The sequence below is a fragment of the Phalacrocorax carbo genome, chromosome 12 (assembly GCF_963921805.1).
Source record: "Phalacrocorax carbo chromosome 12, bPhaCar2.1, whole genome shotgun sequence".
Lineage (NCBI taxonomy): Eukaryota > Metazoa > Chordata > Aves > Suliformes > Phalacrocoracidae > Phalacrocorax > Phalacrocorax carbo.
The window spans coordinates 18,961,298-18,982,536 of record NC_087524.1 but is presented as its reverse complement, the minus strand read 5'-3'; the positions used below and the strand labels follow the sequence as shown (position 1 = coordinate 18,982,536).

The 21,239-nt window shown below is 40.8% G+C and overlaps 1 protein-coding gene across 1 annotated transcript in view; it reads left to right on the top strand.

The window, feature by feature from the left end:
- Positions 1-21,239, top strand: part of CPXM2 (carboxypeptidase X, M14 family member 2) — a 79,030-nt gene that overhangs the window by 22,837 nt on the left and 34,954 nt on the right. Inside the window, exons 2-3 of the mRNA XM_064464346.1 lie at positions 4,430-4,539; positions 11,808-11,947. Coding sequence (XP_064320416.1) covers positions 4,430-4,539; positions 11,808-11,947 — 250 coding nt within the window. The remainder of the gene's footprint in view (positions 1-4,429; positions 4,540-11,807; positions 11,948-21,239) is intronic.

Below are 21,239 nucleotides of genomic sequence, written 5' to 3'. Positions count from 1 at the left end.
AACTGAAAATAAAGGACACTGAGATACAGCCATTTAACTTTGCTAATAGGAAAGCTATTTTGAAATGGAAACCTCACAAGAGCACTGTTCAAGATACAAATGTTATTAAGTCTGAATCCAAGCCCCATCTCTTTTTAAGTCTTAGAATCAATTAATTTGATCCAGACATCTTATTAATGGCTTGGTTCTAAAGTGAATACTTATTCATGTTTGCAAATCGTGGTTGGCTATGGGCCAGGAAGAGAGACATGTCCATAACTCAGCCTCTTCCCTGCACTTGCAAGCTTAACGCTTGCCTTTTGGTCACTCAAAACATAAATATTCTAGCTGCATTTTGTTAGTAAGTTGTTACGTACGTAGTACATAGATTTAAATGCCTTTCAAAGCCATAGTTGAATTTCTTGTATTTTATAATGATTAATTTTTCAATGAGTTAAAGAAATAACCAAATAACTATGTTATTGCCAGTTCAATCTATACGGTATGAACTGCTCTGATTATTCATGCTACCCAATTTCTGTAGCTGCTGCAGGGGTTTTTCAAACCAGCATGGGGAATACAAAATCATTAAGACAGACTTACTGATTGTGTGGCAATTTTCATTGTTATCTGGAAGATTTCTTAAAGTTAAATACTCTATATTAAACAACACTTTAAAAAGTACAGTCTCTATGAATGCTATAAATCAGTTTCTTTTCCTGTATGTTTTTCAAAAATAGGTTGTCTTGGTGATCTCTAGTAGCTTGAGGAAGCAAGGGGGGACACACATCAACAAAATAATTTCTCTAAAATTAAATTCATGGTATGACTCAGGGATTTTTTTCAGTAGTGAAATGGCAACTTTAGGTGGATTGTGTTATATTATATCAGTAACTTGGAGTTAATCAGATGAGGCTATACTGAAAAATTTGCCCACACCAACTCTGTACATTACAGGTTGACGTTTTGGTCTAATATGCTCCTTTTTTCACCCCTTTATTGGCACTGGAATTCATATGCATGTGGAAAAAAAAAATTCCTAAAGTGTTAATAGTCAAATATTATGGCTATAAATAGAAGACATAATTTCATTTAAAAGCAAAATCGAAGGTCTTCTCTTGTGGAAACCAGCACAAATTCTGTATATCAAAGCTACTGCAAACAATAGATTTGATGACTCCAAGAATATCACCCCCGTGCAGAGCGGCACAGACACAAACATCTAAAGGTCAACGGTCTTATACGGAGAATCCTGCTGCTCTGTTCCAGGTTTGGGATGGTCACTGGAGAAAGTGGGGCCAACTGTGAAAGGAACACTTTTCATTAATTTTCAGTCAAGTATTGGAGCAAAATACTTGATTTTTTCTTACCAAGTTAAAGTAAAAAATATCTTTATATGATTTGGTAAGTTAAAGAAGTCACAGCTTAAAGTCTTCCAGAGAAAGCAAGTTGAGTGTTCTCCTACTAAATAACAGTAAACAAAAAAATAAATGCCTGGATACTATTGAATTGATGGTAAAGATCCTAATGATTTCACTTGAAATATCGTAAGGCTTGAGCACACTGAGAAAGGACAGCATATTGTCAACAACATACTGCACAGTTTTCATCAAAGGTATCTGTTCTGCATATCGTAGATAGCTCCTGCCTGCTCTTAGAGCCTAATCTTGCTTTCGTTGAAAACTCCTGTTAAATTGAGCATTTCATAATATTGGCCTGTTAATCTGGTGCATTCACAGACAATACAAATAATTAATCCTTGAAAAATAGAGAGCAGTCAGGCATGTTTAACTGAGATCCATCTGAACACTTTTGAGTCTGCTATTAGGCTTCTGTTTCTCTAGAAACAGAGATAACACACACAAATACGTGCAGGCAATTTTGTCAGCCTGTGAATACCCATCCTGCAGTCTAAGAAATCCTTCCCGAAATCCACAGGCAACCCAATAATACTGCAGTTTTATAGTAAATGAGTAACATTTCAGTCTGCATAAAACAAACCCCACTTCTTGTACTTATTCAGACAGGGGTATGTCACTCCAGGTAACTACAGCCAGGTCTGACAGGCAGCTGCCAGGCTCAAAAATAGTGCCTTTCCTACAGGTTTCATGACAATAGGTCTCTGCAGAGAAGAGAGTGACGGCGAGGAAGGGGACTGCAGATCTGCAGGACCGCAGTGCGTGGAGCAGCGATGTGCTGATTGTCCTCAGGGCAGCTCTGTAAGCCTTCGCTCCTGCTGGTAGCAGAGAACGGGCTGAGAAACACCATCTGGAAGAGACCGAGCTTCAGTGGATCCATTGCTGATGGAGCTGTCTGCTCCTTTAGTGGAAAATTTTCTACTTTTTTGTTAACTCCTAGCAGTACCTGCAGATTGCCCCTTAGCCTTGTTAAGTGCAGTAAAAACATCAAATTAAATGATATTTTATGAACTGAGTATGTAAAACCAGCTTGGTTTTAGTTCCAGCTCAGACCTGGCACAGGTACATCTGGGTGGCTTTTGAGTGTCTGGGAATGGTGAGACTGTTCACAGAGTGAAATATACCGAAGTATGCAGGGTTATGCGTTTGCAGGGTTATGCCATGAGGTTGTTTTCCAAACCTGTCTTGAGGACTGAACTTGTTAGAGAAAGACATGCAGTTCCCAGCTATATAATTTACTCCCAGTAGAGATCTGTCAGAGCCTGAGACTTCTGCCAGTTGGAGTACGATGAAAGATGAAACACTCTATAAGGAAATGCAATTAAAACCATCAGCCAATGAAACGAAAATCATCTGAGCTACTCCTTCCTCTATCTTTCCTTAAACATGCTGTCTCTTCTCTGTTTGGGGTAATTAGATTGAAAACTCTTCGAAGTGAGGAACTGTCTATATTTTGTCTCTTGTGTAAGACTAAAATCACTGTTGGTATTTTAGAAAATATATTGTTATTTAGCATTTGTCTTTACTGCCTGTGATGGAGGCATTTGGCCCTGGATTTGTGTGAGCACTTCCCTAAGAATGAACAAAGAAGTACTGGTGTGAATTGACAGCACATAGTTTTTCCTGAGGGATTTTAGGTTGTTAGGAGCTAAGGAGGAGCACAGGAAATCTCATACATTTTGCCAGTTTGTGCATAGTAATGCAAAGCTACACTTGAAAGTTAGACAGGTCAGGATGAGATTCTCAGTTACGTACCCTCATGACGTTTTGGTGAGTGATTAAAAATATATATGTCTGGGGGATACAGGTACAGAGTGGGGGTGAGCTCTGACAACAGCAACAGGTTGCTCGCTCTCTCCAGCAACTGTGGCACAAGGGAGACCAGAATTCCAGCTGGCCGGCAGGTGGTGAGGAGGATGGTTTGGGGATTGGAAATGTGGCCTGGGCTCCATGGCTGGTGCTCGGCTCCTGTCGCTGTCGCAGCCGGTTGTGCAAGCTGCAGCAAACAAACCTCCCACACTTGACTGCAGAAAAAATCTGTCCTCTATCCAAACCCAGAAGTTTGGAGGTTTACCAGAAGTATCAGGTAAACCCAGATACGCCCACGGCAGTGCAAAACCTAGTCTAACCTAACAAGTACCTGATCTAAATAATGAGTATGACACTTTCCAATTCCAGCTGGCGCTGGCTTCGGGGTCTCTAAATTGTGCTCTGTTGTATAATTTAGGTGCTCCTAAAGTCTCTCTCTGTGCTTTTGTTCACCTGTGAAACACTGAGAGTGGGTCTTCCCCACCTCACTGTGGTATTTTGAGGATAAATATGCTAGGCATTGTAAGGGACTTAAATACTGTGGTTGGCTGGGGTCATTTTAGAGCAGAATATTTTTCTGATAATAATGAAATAGACTCTCCAACATCTTATCTTCCAAAGCCAGAGCTCCAGGCTGTAGCTTGCTGCGTTGCTGGCTAGCTGCTAAAGTAATGGCATCTGCTTTTCTTCAAGGCTTTGCACAATTTAGAGCTTAGAGAGATGGCCTCATGTTTCAAAATTGCCCTCTTTGTGCTTAGTCATTACCTCTGCAGAGCTCTGTTGTCCGGCCTCCCAGACCTCTGTAACAGATGCTGTTGTGCAATGTGAGGGACTGTGATTGAAGTTTCCAGGACAGATTTTAATTAGAAACATAACTTCATACAGTAGCTTGGAGTGACTGAGAGAGTGTGTGTGTGTGTGTTGTGTGTGTGTGTGTGTGTGTCTGTGTGCGCACGCGTGTGTGTGTGCGTGCGTGAAAACAAGAGATGAAAATACCAAAAAGAGAGAAAAGTGCCAGATCCTCAGCCAGTGTAAATCAGCATTGCTTCATTGATTTTATGAGAGCTGCCATTTCTTATTGACTTCAGTGGTACTGTCCTCATTTATACCAGCTGAGGACCCCAGCCAGGTTGGCACATGTGAAATCCAGAAACTTTGAATACTTACTGGTTTTGTTTTTGGTTTTGTTTTAATTAAACTTTAATCAATCTTTTGTTTTGTAGATTGCCCTCCACTTGGTCTAGAGACATTAAAAATTACTGACTTCCAGCTCCATGCCTCTACAGCAAAGCGGTATGGCCTTGGGGCCCACAGAGGAAGGCTTAATATTCAGGTAACATCAATTTTTCTGCTAAGTGGGAGAATGGCTTACGGTTGTACTTTTATATAAAGAGAGCCAATAGATGGTTATCGGTTCTGACTACTTTGTCAGCTCATGTAATTCAAATGAAGGAGAAACACCGGAATTATAGAAGTGAATAAGGTTGATGGATAACCTTTAGATTCATGGGGCTTAGTTAGAAAAAACTCCAAACTTAGTGTGCTGAGGGTGCAAATCCAAACAGACCTCTGTGAGCAAGCAAAGGTGGAGGCAGCCCAGAACTGCTCCCTTCCCAGCTCCCTCAGCAATCAGCCTGGAAGGAAGCTCACACTGCAAGTTGTTTTTTTGTTGTTTGCCTGTAGTTAATGACAATAGTTAACTGAAGGAGTGGTTTTAAGTCAAGTACTTGCCCTAAGGCAGCTTTTCAGAGGCAATGATTGTGGTACCAAAAAAGGCTCCGGTTCAGAAATCCCTAGCATACAATCTGGTTTAGATTCTTTTAATTACTATTAAAGTGCTTAGGTACTTTGCAGGACCAACTTCTATTTTCACATTTCTTGTGCTTCTGTTTTTCACTTTATTAGTGTTATTTTCTGAATTACATTATTTTCTAGTGTAAAAATATTACTTTTGCATAAAAAGTACATTTAAAACTTAAAAGTCATAAACAGGATACTAGCACCAGGTCAACAGTGGAAAATCTCTGAAGTTTAATTCATTTATTAGCTACCTTTCATTATTAGACCCTCCATTAGATTTTTTTTTTCCCTCCAGCTAAAGGAGTTTGCTAGCTAATGAACTAAGGCTGAGTCTAGGAAGGATGAGCTTTAATCAGCAGCTCAATTTCAGGTGGTGCCCACTGTGGTATAATGGTGGGCAGCTGCTGGGAGGAGGAACCACTCTTGATTAAAATCCCATGCTGCAGCTACTCCCCTTTCTTCGGCTTCCTCTGGTGCCACTGCACAAACAGCTCTGTGAGCTTCTCTATGGAGGACACACTCTGCCTCCCTTTTTTTATTGTTTGTTAAATGAATAAACTTTGGTCCAAAAGCTCAGTGAACCACTTTGCCGTGCAGCCATGCAGAGCCAGCTGGAGGTGAGTGGCAGGAGCCTGTGGGCAGTGAGGAGGTCGGATCAGGCTCTTCCTTTCTAAGCCAGTGTGCAGGTACAAGTGGTTGGGTGCAATGGGAGGTTTCACCTGCAGCCTTTAGAGTTAATTCCTTTTGAGATCTGAGTGAGGTGGGTTGCTTTGTAGTCTCTGCTAAGAGAAAAAAGAAACCCTCATGAACACAAAAATAATATGCAGATGATGTTCAGATGGGTTCCATAGGAATGTTTAATTATTTTATTACAGTTTTGTTTATATAGTGGTATAAGACCGAGGACTGTGATGCAAACTTCTACATTCTTTGTTGGTTGTGGTTCCTCATTTTTCATGCTGGTGTTTAAAAGTCCAATTTATTGAAACACAAGAATGACCATAGTGGTTTAGACCAGGAGTCCATCTAGTCAGGTGTCCTGTCATCACCAGTAATGTTACATTAAATTAATTAGAGAAGCATAAGAGTCTTATGTATGGATGACTTTTTCCCTAAGTATAGTCCAGAGTCTCCAGCAGAAGCCAAGGGGACAGCCTTTTGCTGGGAAGCAAACAGAAGCGAGACACACTCAGTTCTTCCTTCCCAAAAGCTCCTGGGGCTCAGGTTAGATTAAGTGGGTTTCTTTGAGTGTCCTGTCCCTTAGACCTCAGGACCTGCACCTCTCCCATCCCACCTCCACCTGCTGGGTAGCTGCCGTGCCTGGGCCCTGCTGGTTATAACCATAATGCTTCTGCCAGTTCCATGGCAGCTGTTTCTTCTGTATTTCTTGTGAGAATAAGGTCCCCACCTCTGCAGTGCAGGGGCTGTTGCCCCCTCCCTGGAGAGCTGTGCAGAGTCTCAAGTGAAAGGATCTTCTGTCCTGTGCAAATTGGGTTTTTATTCTTCTTTGTAAAAAGGATGGAGCCTTTTTTTGCTGTGAACAAAGACTTCACAATGTCATGTTTCTTCTTGATGCAAACTTTCATGTTGTCATTTTCTTGAGCTGTAGGAGTTCTGCATGGATTGATTCACCTTATTATCCAAAAGCTGGTGTTCCTCGTTTCTGGTTTAGGGGCTTACCTGATCCCAGAGCTGGGGAGGCTCATACACAAATAACCCAACAACACTGGGCTTATAGCAAGGTGAATCACAGAATGTCCTGAGCTGGAGGGGAACCACAAGGACCATTTAGTCCAACACAGGACAACCCCAAATTCACACCGTGTCTCTGGGGGCCTTGTCCAAGTGCAGCTTGAATATCGCCAGGCTGGTGCTGTGATGCCTCCCTGGGGAGCCTGTTCCAGGGCTCCACCACCCTCTGGCGGAAGAGACTTTCCCTAATAGCCAACCTAAATCTAAAGTGACTTCTCTGTCTTACTCCTCTCATTTAAATGTAGCTCTTTTTCTCTGCTACAACTTTACCTCTAATAAAGATTTCTAGTAATCCTTAAATCAAAAGCTTTTACCCTGCTAAAAGCTTATCTGTATACTATAGGAACAGTAATTCCCTGAACCCCTTGACCACTTAGAGTTACCACTATGACTGGCAGTGTCAAAAGTATGGGCTTGCACTTATTTTCCTAGATACTGCTTCCCTTGGGATTAGCTTAAAATTAATAGCACTTTAAATTTTTTCAAAGCCACTAAGATTTTGTACATGTCTTCCCTGTCAATTGGGTTTCATGCTTAATTTTACTTCTGAATTTCAGTAGTATTTTAAAGATATATGCTTATAACCAAGAGTAGGTGCTGCAGAGGACTGATGTGTCATATGGATAATGAGGTCCCTGGTGATTTCTCTTTGCAGCTCAAAAGGGAGGGCTGCGGCAGGCTGGGGAAAGGCAAAAGGCACTGGTATTTAAGCAGCTGTGTTTTTATGCTGTTTAGTACTGTATGTGGAGAAAAACACTTGGTCCAAGTAAGAGAGATTCTGAGAGGCCAACGTGCTGCTCAAGTTTCACAAGAGCTCTGTGCTATATGTATGTTGATGAGCAATTTTACGGGCTGCTGCCCTTGTTGCATGGGCTGGGTATCACCACAGTGCCATCAGGTTATTTGTGCCATGATTGTGCTTCTCCCTGAAATAAGACAAAATCTGCTCTCTGCTCAACCTCGTCACCTGGCACAGTGTCAGCTGAGAACCTTAGGGCTCACCCTGGTTGGCACTACCTCAATTCAATGGGAATTCACAGAATAATTAAGTTTTTCAAAGGCTTCTGAGGGTTATTTTTTTCTGTTTAGATGATTTGGAGCATGTGACATTAATCAGGCAGCATATGCTTTATCCCAAAGAGGGACAGATTTAGCAGGACTGGATAAGACCTTCTAGGATCTGCTTCTCTTGTGACCTGGCGCTGTGTGGGACCCAATTTTGCTCCCAGTCACATATGAATGTGGTGATTAAGCTGGGACCTCTTGAGGGCAGGAGCAATGCTACTAGAGCCCTGTATATTGGAGATCTAGCCTACAACAGCAATTCTGGCACAACCAGTAGTAATTTAACAGCATCAGGGAAAATCACAGCATAAAATAATATTCATGGAGGTGCTCTGCCCTCATGGGTAAAAATCATTAGTATTTGTCGCTTGTACAATAATGAACAGTGATTAAAACCTGAAATAATTAGTCAAATTATGTTTCTTCCCCCTTCCTCATTTTCCTGGTTGGAGAAATCCAAACAACACTGAAGATTGATCAAGTAATGCAATTATGTGTATGCAAATAAGCAGGATGTATTGCTTTTTGTCTTTTCAGTTCTTTGTTTCACTAGTTTGTTTTGAAAAACTCCATTATCAAAACACAAGTAAAAGAGAAAATTATTGAAGTTCTACCTTCAGCCTGTGTGCTTTAGTTCTTGTCTTCTCTACTGTCAGTGGTTGCTATGAATACTTGTGATGAGTAATGTTTTTTTTCCTCCCAAACTTCCTATGGTAAAATAATGTTTGCGATCACTCTGCTGTGAATGGAGAAGAGTTTAAGGAGAAGTGGTTTGATATTAGCTATATTTTTACTGCTGCTCCAGCTGTCTTGTGGCAGAAGTCTGAAATTTCTTTCTTCATTTGAATACATTTAGGCAGTAATAGCTCTCTCCTCATTACAGAATAAGGCTTTTGGAACCGTGATAACATGGGCAAGTGTTTATTCTGTCATGCACATGTCTAACTCAGAAAGTAATATGAATTAAAATCAGAAGTCATATAATTTGTATTTGAATTGTAACCTTTTGATTACCCTTCATCTTAGCCTCTTGGTTCATAATAAGTAGTTGGTTTATTTGAATTAGTTTTCAACATTCATGTTTATAGATAATTTAGGAGTGGCAGAGGAAAAAAGTCCCTTTTCCTATATCAAAAAGATATTTTTTCATAAGATGCTGCATATTGAGAAATGTTTTTTGGATTTAGCCACAAGTGAAATATAAGCTGGGTTAGACTTTGAGCTATTCCTGAAAATTCAGTGAAGGAAAAAATGGTTTGCTTAAGACCTAGTCATTACTTGCAGTTTTGATTAGCTTCTTCACTCTCCTGCTTATGAAGATAATGTGTTTAAAATGTGTAGCTTAAAGGTATGTATGTCATAACTCGAATACATTATCTCATTAATTCAATATACAGTTTTTAAATTCAAGTAAACATCTTACGGAGAAAACGGTATCTTAATCTATATTCTTTGATTAAATATTTTATGATAATTGTTCTCATCTTTCAGTAATGAAAATATTTCCAGATAATTTTCCAAAGAAATTTAGTTGCGATTTTAACTACTAAATATTTGATTGAGCTTATAAGGGATTTTATAGAAACAATATTTTGAAGTTGGCATATGGGCAACTTCAAAACCTCAAGCACCTTAGGAAAAAATACAGACTTGAAGCTAGAAAAGACACGTTTCAACACAAATTTATTGGAACTATTTTCCTTTGGAAATATTTCTAATAAGAACTTCTCATTGATTAAATTCTTCTTTTTTCTTTCAAGTAGTACTCTGTGATAGTTATACACAGGCACCTGCTTCTTTTTACCTAGTAAAAATATTCCTTTAGCTTCAGAGAAGCTGATGTCAGGAAATAAGAGAGCAGGAAGAAGTAGCAACAGTTTCTTTTTTTCTTTTGTGCTCTCCTTGCCACTATTTAAACCACAGCATTTTAAACTGTGCAGAACTGTAAGCATGTCCTTTAGACTCCCCGAATTTGATATACAACATAAGCACATGCTTAGCTTGAAGTCCTGCTGGAACCATTGAGATGTGAGGATTTGAGTATGCAATTTAGGGGTTTTTTTTTTGCCTTTTTTTTTTTGCAAAGAAGCTTTTTTCTCTCCTCTGCTTCCCTCTTCTCACTGTAATGCAGAGGAGAGCTTTACACCCTGATGAGCATCACGCCAATGCGAAATATCCTCAGTCTGAATGAGGACCAAGGATGCCAGCTGAAGCAATGAGAGATACGGATACTTAGTCTGCAGAAATTGGGGGAGTTTCATCAGTGTGAAGGGGATTAGCATGATGCTGGTTCAAGGTGCTCTGCAGATCTTAATGCTTCCTGGCAAGCATTAGTTTTAAACCCTAAGGCTACTTCAAATTCCATCTTATTTTAAAATGCATTGAAACCTTTTCTTCAAAAAGGTTATAACTCAGGTCAGTGATCATATTTGTATTCTCATGTTTTCCTGTTGTTCAGTTCTCCTTGAAGAATTTATCTTCCATTGTTAATAGAGCTTTTCCTCTATCTTGTACCTTGACTTTTATACAATCTTCATTTTAAAATATCAAAGTTATTATGTAAAAGTATGTGGTTTAATGTACATTTGGTAGATGAAGGAAAGCAAGTAATTTTTAAGCTGCCCTATCTCAGATTTGAATACCAGAGAAAACAAGAAGATTTAGGAATTTAGGAATAAATTAAATTGTTTTGCAACACTTCATTCAGCAGCCACCAGACTCGCACTGGGAAAAGGGATTAACAACTGCTGCCTCCGTCTGTGAATCAGACCCACCCAATGCCCATTTTGGTAGAAACTATCTGTAAAAATGGAAATAGATGGACCTGTCAATCTCTGCCATTGTAACCCAGCTATAACTGTAATATCTGTTAATATTGCTCAGTGGGAAGCTGAAGGATAATTCAGGAAACTTAACTGATAGTTGTATTTTTGGGTTCTTCATTTATGTTTTGTATATATATAAACACCAACTGAAAAGACACCACCGAACAGATAATAACTGTATACCAGAGCTTTAAGATCTGTCTTTAATGTGAACTTACAAAGATTTCCAGACTCTTCATTTACATTTGGGAAACATTTAAGGATATTCATTCTTTGAATTGCATGGATGGCAATGATAAATCCACATTGAACGCAGATGAAATGCCATAAAAATACACATAGCCTGAGAGAACCATATGGAAAAGCTTCTGTGCTCTCTATGGCAGGAGCCAGCTTGGTGCCAAACATTTCCTGGGCTTTAGTAATAAGATAAATATCTGAAGACCTCAAATGCTATGTTTCTTTAGATGCTATTTCAGTTGTATTTAGAATACAGCTAGCTCAAAATACCTTGCAGCTATTTCTTTGAAAAAGTTGGGAAGATTGTGGCGTTCTTGCCAACATAAATTGGGATGTAGATTGGTATGCAAATTGGAGTACAGTTTGGCATTCCTAAATTTTTTGACCTTTGATATTAATTTGCTTAAGGCTTGGTTATCCCTAGTGAAGAAAATTAATAATTCTGGGATTGAAAATGGGTGGGAAATGGTATTACTGTTTCCAAATGCTCTAAGCTCGCCTTTGATGCTTCCAGCGGAAAGATTATTCCAGCACTGACCATTACTGACATGGGTTGGAGATAGCTTTTTAGGACTTTCATAACTCTGAAGACCACGTGGATAAAGCTCTGGATAAAGGCTCTGTCAGGCCACAGAGACAGGTGGACTGAACTGAAGCTCTGTTCATGCTCTCTCACTCTAACTTAAGTTAATATGTAATGGTTCTTAGTTCCTGAAGGTACAATTTCCCTCCCTGCTTTGAGTAAAAATATTTTGGTTGCTCCATATAGCTGTTGAGAATGGCTCTGTTTTAAGACCCCTGAGACTATCAAAGGAGTAAGTGGAATGAATAATGACTTCATGTTTTCTTTTCTTTTTCCCATGAAAGACCTTCAGGTTTTTGGTTCTGATTTATGAAGACAGTTTTGCCTTCTTTTCAGGCAGGTGTTAACGAAAATGATTTTTATGATGGTGCTTGGTGTGCAGGAAGAAATGACCCATATCAGTGGATTGAAGTCGATGCTCGAAGGCTAACAAAATTCACTGGGGTCATCACACAAGGAAGAAACTCTCTCTGGTCGTAAGTACATGCTTGCTTTTCTCCATGAGATTCTGAGCTTTCAGGCCAAGGAATTCATGTTATATTGTGGTTTGTGTTTTGGAGGAAAAAAAGAGAATGGAAGTGCTGTGTGACGTCAAGTAGTTGAATGGAGGAACAGTAAAAGACAAAGAAAGACAAGGTGCGTTTATATGGCATAAAATACAGGTTTTAAGGTAGGAAACGTCTGTAGTCATTATCTACATCTGGCAAAGGAAGCACCACTGTTACCTCAGATTATATGCCTTTACACTCACCTTGTCAGATTTGCTTGTGTTAAACTTCCTAATTCTTTTCCAATATTTAACTTGATTAGTTTATCACCTTAAAGAATAAGCAGTGATCTTTGAGATTTCCTAATACATAGACAATGACCGAATAATTGGTAAAATTCCAAAACAACATCATTTTTAAATGAGCAGTTAAAGCAAATTTTATATCTATACTTTTTTGTTGCATGGAGGAATTTGTAATATAATCAAAACCCACACAGTATGTGTTGACTAGGACTGCAGTGTTTGGTAGCAGGCATGTTGTGCTGTGTTTATGGATCCTAGGAAGACTCCATGCAGTTCAAAGCTCTTGGGAAGGAGTGCTTGCCACATATAAGGCAGCTGCCCTGCTGCATTGGTCTAAGGAGGCAATCCAGCCACGTGTACCCCAGGAACTCAGTTCTGGCCAGATAGTGCTGCCCACTTCCAACACGGAAAGTGTTTGTGAGCTTACTGTTTTTGTTACAGGTGAGTAGATGCTCAGGGGACTGGAGCATCTCCCTTATGAGGAAAGGCTGAGAGACCTGGATTGGTTCAGCCTGGAGAAGAGAAGGCTGAGGGGGGATCTCATCAATGCTTATAAATATCTAAAGGGTGGGTGTCAGGAGGATGGGGCTGGGCTCTTTTCAGTGGTGCCCAATGACAGGCCAAGGGGAAATGGGCACAAGTTGGAACACAGGAAGGAAGTTCCACCTGAACATGAGGACAAACCCCTTCCCTGTGCGGGTGCCAGAGCAGGGGCACAGGCTGCCCAGAGAGGCTGTGGGGTCCCTTCCCTGGAGACATTCACCCCCCGCCTGGACGCGGCCCTGTGCCCCTGCTCTGGGGGTGCCTACTCAAGCAGGGGGTGGGACGGGGTGATCTCCAGAGGTCCCTTCCAGCCCCTGCCATTCTGGGATTCTCTGATATGGCACTGGGAAATAATGATTTTGCACAGACTTGTGTGCATTTAGTCCTTTGTAATCTGCTTCTGAGTGTAGGTGTCCAGATTGCTCTGTGATACAGCCAGTGTGGATGGGGTGACAATTATGTACCAGGAGAACAGCAATCAGCTGGCATAAAGAGGAACTGGAGGAGACGATGTCATTTTCCCAGCCCCAACTCCAACCTTTACAGTGTTTGTTCAATCTCTTTAATTTCTCATTGGGTGTCACAGCCTTATGTTAGCAGACAATCCCACTTGTGCTGCTAGACCTTGTGACCAAGTATGCAGGAGATGCACATGCTGAGAACTGTTCTGGCCAGATCTCTCACTTAAGAAAATGAGTGTCATATAATAAAAGGCAAACCAGGAAAAAATACCACTACAGCTAAGAAAAAAGAAAAATAGCTTTTTCCTTCTATAGTTTAATTTTCTGGGTTTCTTTTTTTGTTTCGTTTAACATTGCTTTGAGAGTAGGAGCCTATTTGGCAATAAGGTTTCTATATTTATTCCTCATTGTTCTGTGTTAGGTAGATAATTACTGTAGCAAAGTCTTATTCTTTTCTATATTCATACTCTTGACATCACTGTTCATATTGACACCAGTGCTGCACTGCTTTGTCTTGTCGTACTGCTATTTTTAGTTCAGCTATGTTGTGAGCTTACAGCAGGACTTGGCACTCTATTTATAGATGGTATTCATGGTCCTCTTTTTTTTTTGTTGGCTGTTTTTTAGATTACTCAATCTTGCTTCTGCCCTCTTCCCCCCATGAAGAGTTGGTGAGCAGATCTCTGAGGGTCTGCAGTAGGAGCAGGGCTGGTGCTGGGAGAGCAGGTCCAGGCTCCTCCTGGATTGTTACTCAGATTTGCAGAGAAGCAGGCACATTTCTCCTTCATAGCAGCAAAGATGGCTTCAACTTCGACCAGCTGCACTGTGGGGCAGGCTAATGTCTCCTGGAAAATATGTCCTGTAAGATTGAGCTCTACCCAATGGAGGGCCATGGAGGTGGGGAGAAATAGTCCCATGAAGGGGTCATCTCCTTCCCTACTCCAGCTTGCACACAGGGGACTCCCATGAAGGTGGCTTTTCTTGTAGAGTGTGGCCTCCATCTCACTTGATACAGCCTTGCTTGTGGGACTGCCTTTTCTGGAGTTCACATCACTTTCTCTCTCCCCTCATCAGATTGAACAGATAAAATCAGTGAAGTTATTTGTGTGCCCTGCTTCTGCATGTGTATGTCCTTAGATTTTAAAAATAACTTGGTACTCCCTGAGGTACCAAAGTAGATGCTCATGCTTTCAAAAGAGTTTAGACTGATGTATGCAGCACTCATGTGAGCAAAGAGTTGTGTCCTGGGGTTTCCAGAGTCTGAGTGCCTGGGAACACCATACCCAGGAAGACGGCAGATGCTGCTTTCTGAATTAATCGTGTTGTTGCATGATTGCCATGAAAGGTGATGATCTCAGTGTGGCTTTCTACCCCAATTCCTCCAGCAGTCAAGAAAGTGAGAGGAAAGGAATAAACAGGAAATCCTGGTGTGGAGAAGAGCTACGCAAATGGAAATTTAATTCAGACAAGAGTAGAGACTCTGAACTTGGAGCAGATGTTGCCTTAGGGTGGCGTTCAGAGGCACTGATGGACGCTTTGGTACTTGTGGCAAACTCAGGAGACAACGACCTGACCATAGTAGTCAGGGTTGCATGCACTGATTTGGCTTTGGTAAGCCAGCCCAGGAGAAACAGGCTGGTAGGACTTTTATTGGTGTGGGCAGGTTTTTTTGCAACCGGTTTCCTATAATGAGCACTGGAAGCAAAGGAGACTCATTAGCTTCTTTCTCTTATACTTAGTGCTTGACTGTGATTCATATCATAAACAGTCGTCTTTGATATGAAAGTTTGTACGAGAAGATGCCATTCTGTTACCTGAGGCACCTTCCCAACTTCATGAAGTTATGTGACAAGAATGTGGTGCTTTCATAACTAATAGAAACATATGTTGAAGAACATGGTATTTCAGGTAAGAGAGCCAAAAATCCCCACCCTCTGATCTGTGTTGTATTAGAATCAAAAGCCTGCCAAGCTTGAGAGCCAAGGTAAGATTTTTATTTAAGCATTGGAGACTTTCCCTGTGTTATATATATATATATAAAAAAATCAAGACACTAGGATATATGCTACATTTACCAATGCTTTTATGTGATAGTGATAAAGAATCAGAAAAGCAACCTTTTTTTTCTTCCTTTTTCCTCTTTGTATTGAACAAGAAACTTCAGCAAAGTGGAAACATTTACTTAACTGAAAGTATTCTCTGAGCTTCTGCCTAGATCAGATTTGTACCTTTCCTGGTCCCTTTAGCTTCCTGCTGCTGTCTCAATGAGGACAAATAAAATTACAAGGGAGGGCAAGCAAGGACACCCTGCTGAATCCTGCAGCCAGTAACTCGGTAACTGCCCCTCATTGCAGGGCTGCAACAGCTGAGTTACTGGCAGTCTGGTCTTCGATTTTGCTTGTATTTCTGACGCTGTAGCCAGGGCTAGTATTCTGGTGGTGGAAGCAACCATTTACACCTCTATAGCAGCACTGGCAGCTGTAGTCTGGTTTTGCTGATGGCCCACTCCATCCAGAGACAGTCTATTCACATCTAGACTTGCTTATAGGTTTTATGCAGCTTTGTAGGCAACACTGAGCTGAAGGTCACACCTGACACAGTGCAAAGAACAACAAAAAAATATGCATGGGGTTGTCACTTTCTGTATGCTGGCAGGAGCTGCTTCGCCTCAGTTATTCCTTTCCCAATCTCACCTGGAAAGTTGCTATTTCTTGTCTGTCGTCCCCTGTGGGCTGTGGCTCTGCTTGCCTGTCTCGGGCTCTTGTGTGCAGAAGCCAAGGTGCAGAAACAGCTCTTGAAAGCACAGGTGACCTGTCTAGGGAAAGAGGGAATCCATGCTTGGCTAGTAATGAATACCTGAATTGTTTAATCATTTCTGTTGTAAGGAAAAACACTTCCGAGTCGAAATTTGTGCTGAAACTGCCTGGCTGGGAATTCTATGAGAGTCATGTGGAGCCAAATCTTTCTGCTTTCCTGTTTTCCAAAGTGAAAAAACGCTTTGAATTAAAACTTCTGAATTTGAGGAGCCTTTCATTTTACCATCTCGGCAAGTGTGTGGACTCAGGGGCTGTTGCTGTTTAGGCACCTCTGGCTTTCTTGGGAAACCTGAAATCATGGCAAAGTGCTCTTTTACCATTGTAAATGGCAAACTCTGCTTAGATTATCCAGAAGATCTGCAGATGTTGAATTTCACAGATAAAGTGGGGCCCAGCTGCAAGAACCAGGACTTACTTTTGGTTTTTACACTGAAGATATCCAAAACTTAGAAGTGCCACAAGTGATGGTTGATATGCATAAAAGCTAACACCTTGAGAGTGGGCAGAATATCAGTTCCTTTGTATGAACTGAGAACAGCTGGAGATCAGTGTCTCTGGGCAGTTATGACACTGTTTCACTAGGAATATCTGGTAGTTGATACAGACACCAGTGACATCTCTTTGCAGAGCTGTTTTGTTTGCCTTCTCAGGCTAGAGAAAGTTGTGTGAGTGACCTTTTAGAAAGGCATGTGACATCCTTCTCGGAGAGGTGGATGGTGCCAAAGCTGGGCTTCAAGAGGGCTTATGGCTGAATATTTGGGGAAGAAAAACAGTATGTCATGTTTGATATTGCTGCCAATGCATCTTTCAGTTTTATGAACCAAGTATCTTTAAACAACAGCTCAAGGCTGTTGAGTGGGACACTGGAAGCATCACTGTGGAATTGTGCCAAATATTTAAAGCAATGATGTGATGTTTTGAAATATGCGCTCTCTTGACAGAGGGGAAGAGAAATTTAATCACCCTTAGCAGTTTGGCAAGAATCTAAAAAACATAGGAATATGTTTCCCACAACCCAAACAATCTTTTGATAATTCAGCATCTTAATTTTGTACTAAGAAAACCCACATGACTAAATAGTCTCCATGTGTACTGACTGTAATATAAAGCTTCAGACTGTTTCAGTGCAGAGGATGTTCTGATTTTTTTGGAAGAGGATGCAATGTCTCAGTGAGTAAGATGTATTTGTGACTTGATGTATTTTATTAAAATTAATCTTTCAACCATGTTAAATTATGCACCCTCACTGCATGTCATGAAATAACAAAATGACAAAAGTAATAAAAAGCATGGATGAAATAATCTGTGCAGAATGCTCAAATTCCAAAGCAAAATTCTGAAATATTTAGAAAAAATCAAAACAGACTTACTTCCAAGTATGTTTTCTTTAAGACCTTTCAGTCTCACAAAAAAAATTGAAGATTTTTTGCTTTTATGCAAGATATTTGTCTTTAAGGAAAAAAAAAAAAGGTCTGATTTAGGTAGAGGTTAGTCTGTGCCTTGCAAACCTGCAACAGAACTTAAAAGACTAGTTGGTTGGAGGAAAGAGTGACTCAATTTTGTTGCTGGCTGGAAGAACTAATGACAAGACTTATTCATATTGCTTGCTTCCAAACTGACCTATTTTTAAACTGGTCATTTTTGTTTATCACTGTTGAAGTTATGTTTTAATTAGAAGCTAGTGTAGACACCACTACATGCTCCCTACTGTGTCACCTGTTTGACTTCCTGGTGCTACTCTGTAGGGTTAGCAAATAATGAATATCCAGCAGATTTGATCTTGTGTCTGATCATGCCATTGCTAAATACAAAATACTTATAATTGAATAGGGGAATAATTTTGCAATTTTCTATAGTACACCCTCATCCCCCACCTGCTTTGTGTGCAATGTAGCCCTTCATGACCCCCCAGCATCCCTTCTGACCAGCTGTCCTTAGGGAACTGTAGGTCTGTATCAAGCTGGGTACTTTCCAGAGGTATAGTTGAGGATAAATTTAAGTCAGTGCAGTTTCCTTGCTTCTAACTTTGGTGGTACAATACAACTTCTGTTCTTTCTTTAGTCACAAAATGAATGTGTTGCCCCAAATTTTGATTTATTGCCATACTCACTGGCTGTTTGTCAGGAGCTGAGGTTTGCTTTCATGGACAGTCTATATGTGAGGATTGCAAGGTGGTAAACTTCCTTGCCTGCAAGAGGGTGAAAATCCTTGCTTTTCCCCCAGTTGATCAACCATTTATGGTATTAAGACCATGTCTCAATAGGAAGATTGGTTTCATTAAGAGATAATCACATCAGCATCCTCAGTATTCCAATGATAAGAGTATAAAGAGCACTGATAGTCCATTCAGTGTAATTGCATTAGCATTTGGGACTGTAGAGTGGTTACTCATAGATATTTGAGTTGTTTCTACAGATGCCTAAGAAAACAGAATCTTGCCCTGTACACCAGAAGGGAGCACACACAACAGCACAATTCTGCTTTTGAAAGCATAGTAGAATAAACTATAAATCCTGTCCAGCTCACAAGGACAACGGACATACGTGGCATTGACTTTCAAAGTAGTACTGCCTACCCCCATGCAGGGGCTGTGAAAACACACCCTGATGGAACCTGAGCAAATTCAATGAAAATGTCTCAATATTTTATCCAAATCATGTAATAAAATAAGCAGCTGCTGTGTACGGACTTGACTTGTTGTGGTGCATCAAATCAGTGCAAACCACTATTTGCCCTGACTGGGTGACAGGACTGCAGAGATTATTACAGTTTCCCCAAAGTCAGACTCTCATAGAGTGAATTGTTCCAAATCCACTGAAATCATATCAGGTATATTGATGGGAGTTACAAAACAACCTGAATTCAGTGTAGAAAAAGCTCCCTTGATATATTAATGTCACTAGTTGCATATTATACTAGTGTTTATGATTGGTTTTCTTAAGTTATGTTTTCCATTAACTCTGGCTTGGTGGAGCTGTCTCGTGGGCTTTCAGCTGTTGCAGCGCTGAGAGTCAGCCTTTGGCAGCTTCAGCCTTGAGTGTCCTCCATCTGTTTGCTTAACTTCAATCCCTGTGCCATGTTAATCTTCCACCTCGATTCCTTTGGCCTACACAGGATTTTGGTATGGCGTTCATCACTGCTGATGACACTCACCGTCCGCTGCTGGCACTGGGGAGCTGGGTTTGTGACCACTCAGATGATCCTGTGTAGGTGGAGTTCTGACACCCAGAAATGTAGTAATACTTTCACAAGTTTGACAAAAATGTCAAAACTGATGATGTTCTGTTGTGGATGTGATTTGTTATGGTGCTCTTGCTCTAGTTACGGCTCTCTTGCCAAAGACTCAGAGACTCAGCATGCAGCACCCAGAGGGAGCAGGTCACTGCCATCCACACAAGGAGGGGTCCTGCCTGGTTAACCACCACTTTGCCCTGGGAAAGGGTGCTGTTGTGTGGAGAGAACCTGCTTTACACAGTGAGGCTCCCTGGGGATGTTCAGAAGACTAAGGAAAGCATTTTAACCTCTGTGGATGGGACTACAATGAGCAGTTTGAAATCAAACGAGCTGAAGCCTTTAGGAAGAGGGTATATCAAATGAATACAGGCATCTGCTGCAACAGATTACTCACGCTTATTAATCGCAGCCTTGATTTGCATATTTTGCATGCGCATCATGATTTTTTGCAATGAGAATGATTGGGGGGGTGTTACCTAGGGGATGTCAGGCAGCTGCTTCTGTTCCCTGCACCCGTGCCCTGCGCAGCCCTCCCAAGTCAGCATCCCTTCTGCACGCACCAAGTGGCACTTGGCCACATCTTTGTGTGCCCTTATTAGATGTGAGCTCCTTCAGCATTACTTTAAATATGCTCACAGCTGTGCACACAAATGGCAGTATTTGCTGGTTACTGTCAGAGTTTTTCATTTTCTATTTCTTTAATATTCACAGGAAAGAGACAAAAAGGCAGAGCGAGGCAGTGCCCACATAGTTCAGGTTTTCCTCCTCAAATACATGACCAATTTACAAAGGTGCAATACACACAAACAGAAATAGAAAATTAAAAATGTCACAAAAGGAGGTCTCACAGCACAGGAATCACAGCTTGGTTGTGTTTAGCAGATATAGAAGATATGAAAGGGGAAAGTCTGGTGTAGGAAGAATTTCAGAAACACTTTTTGCAAAGAGTGGCCCGAAATGACAGGTGTTAAGACAGTAAAATCTTTGGGGCATACCCCACACAGGAGGCCTGGCACCTTCAGGTGTTACAGTCTGAATGTCCAACAGCAAAAGTGAAGACCCATAGCTGGCACTGGCAAGGTCAGAAAGTCAGAGAGTAAAATCTTGTGAAAAGCTGGCTGTAAGTGGCAGCCGTTGGGTGGGAAATGCTTTTGCAACCCCAACTCCTCCTCACTGAGAAGAGAGCTTTGGAAAATCTGTGCTTAATTCATTCTGAGCAAGCGAAATTCTGGCCCTGAGCTTTTCTTTGTAGGGCCTCTGAAGAGGCAGGTTTCACAGCAGTATATTCATTTAAGTCAGCTAGAAGCAATTTCAAAAATTAAACATTCAAATATTTCAATTATTTAAAAAAATACCCTTGCTTGCTAGTCAAGCTTCAGCTCTTAAATCATACTTATTTTAATTAGGTTGCAAAGCTTGCTGGGCTACTTGTTGTTAGCCTGAGCACTTTTTGACTTGGATTGTTTTTGAAACTGTTGCGCAGTGGGTGATTTTATCAGCATAAATATTATTATAGAATATTAATATTAATGGGTTTATATTTAATTGCATGAAACTACAAATTACTTTTTCAAGCAGAAAGCCATTTAGTTGCCAGCGTGATGATTCTGTTGCATGAGTACCATTTAATCTAAGGCTTGCCTAGCATTGTTTGATATAGAGATTCTACTATTTGAAGTATTTTTGTTTGTCAGTTCATATATTATTGGAGGATACATATTTGTGTGCCTGTCTGATTCTATTTTCTATTAATTTTAGGGTTTTGTAGGATAGATAAGTTAGAATAATATGGTCAGCTGGAGCCAGGGCCATTGTAGATGACGCTAACCTGAACCCTGCCAGTGTTTGCTAGTGTCATCCTCCACATCTCTGCCACTGTGGGCCTGAGCTTCTGCTGACCGACACCTGCCAACCTTCCTCG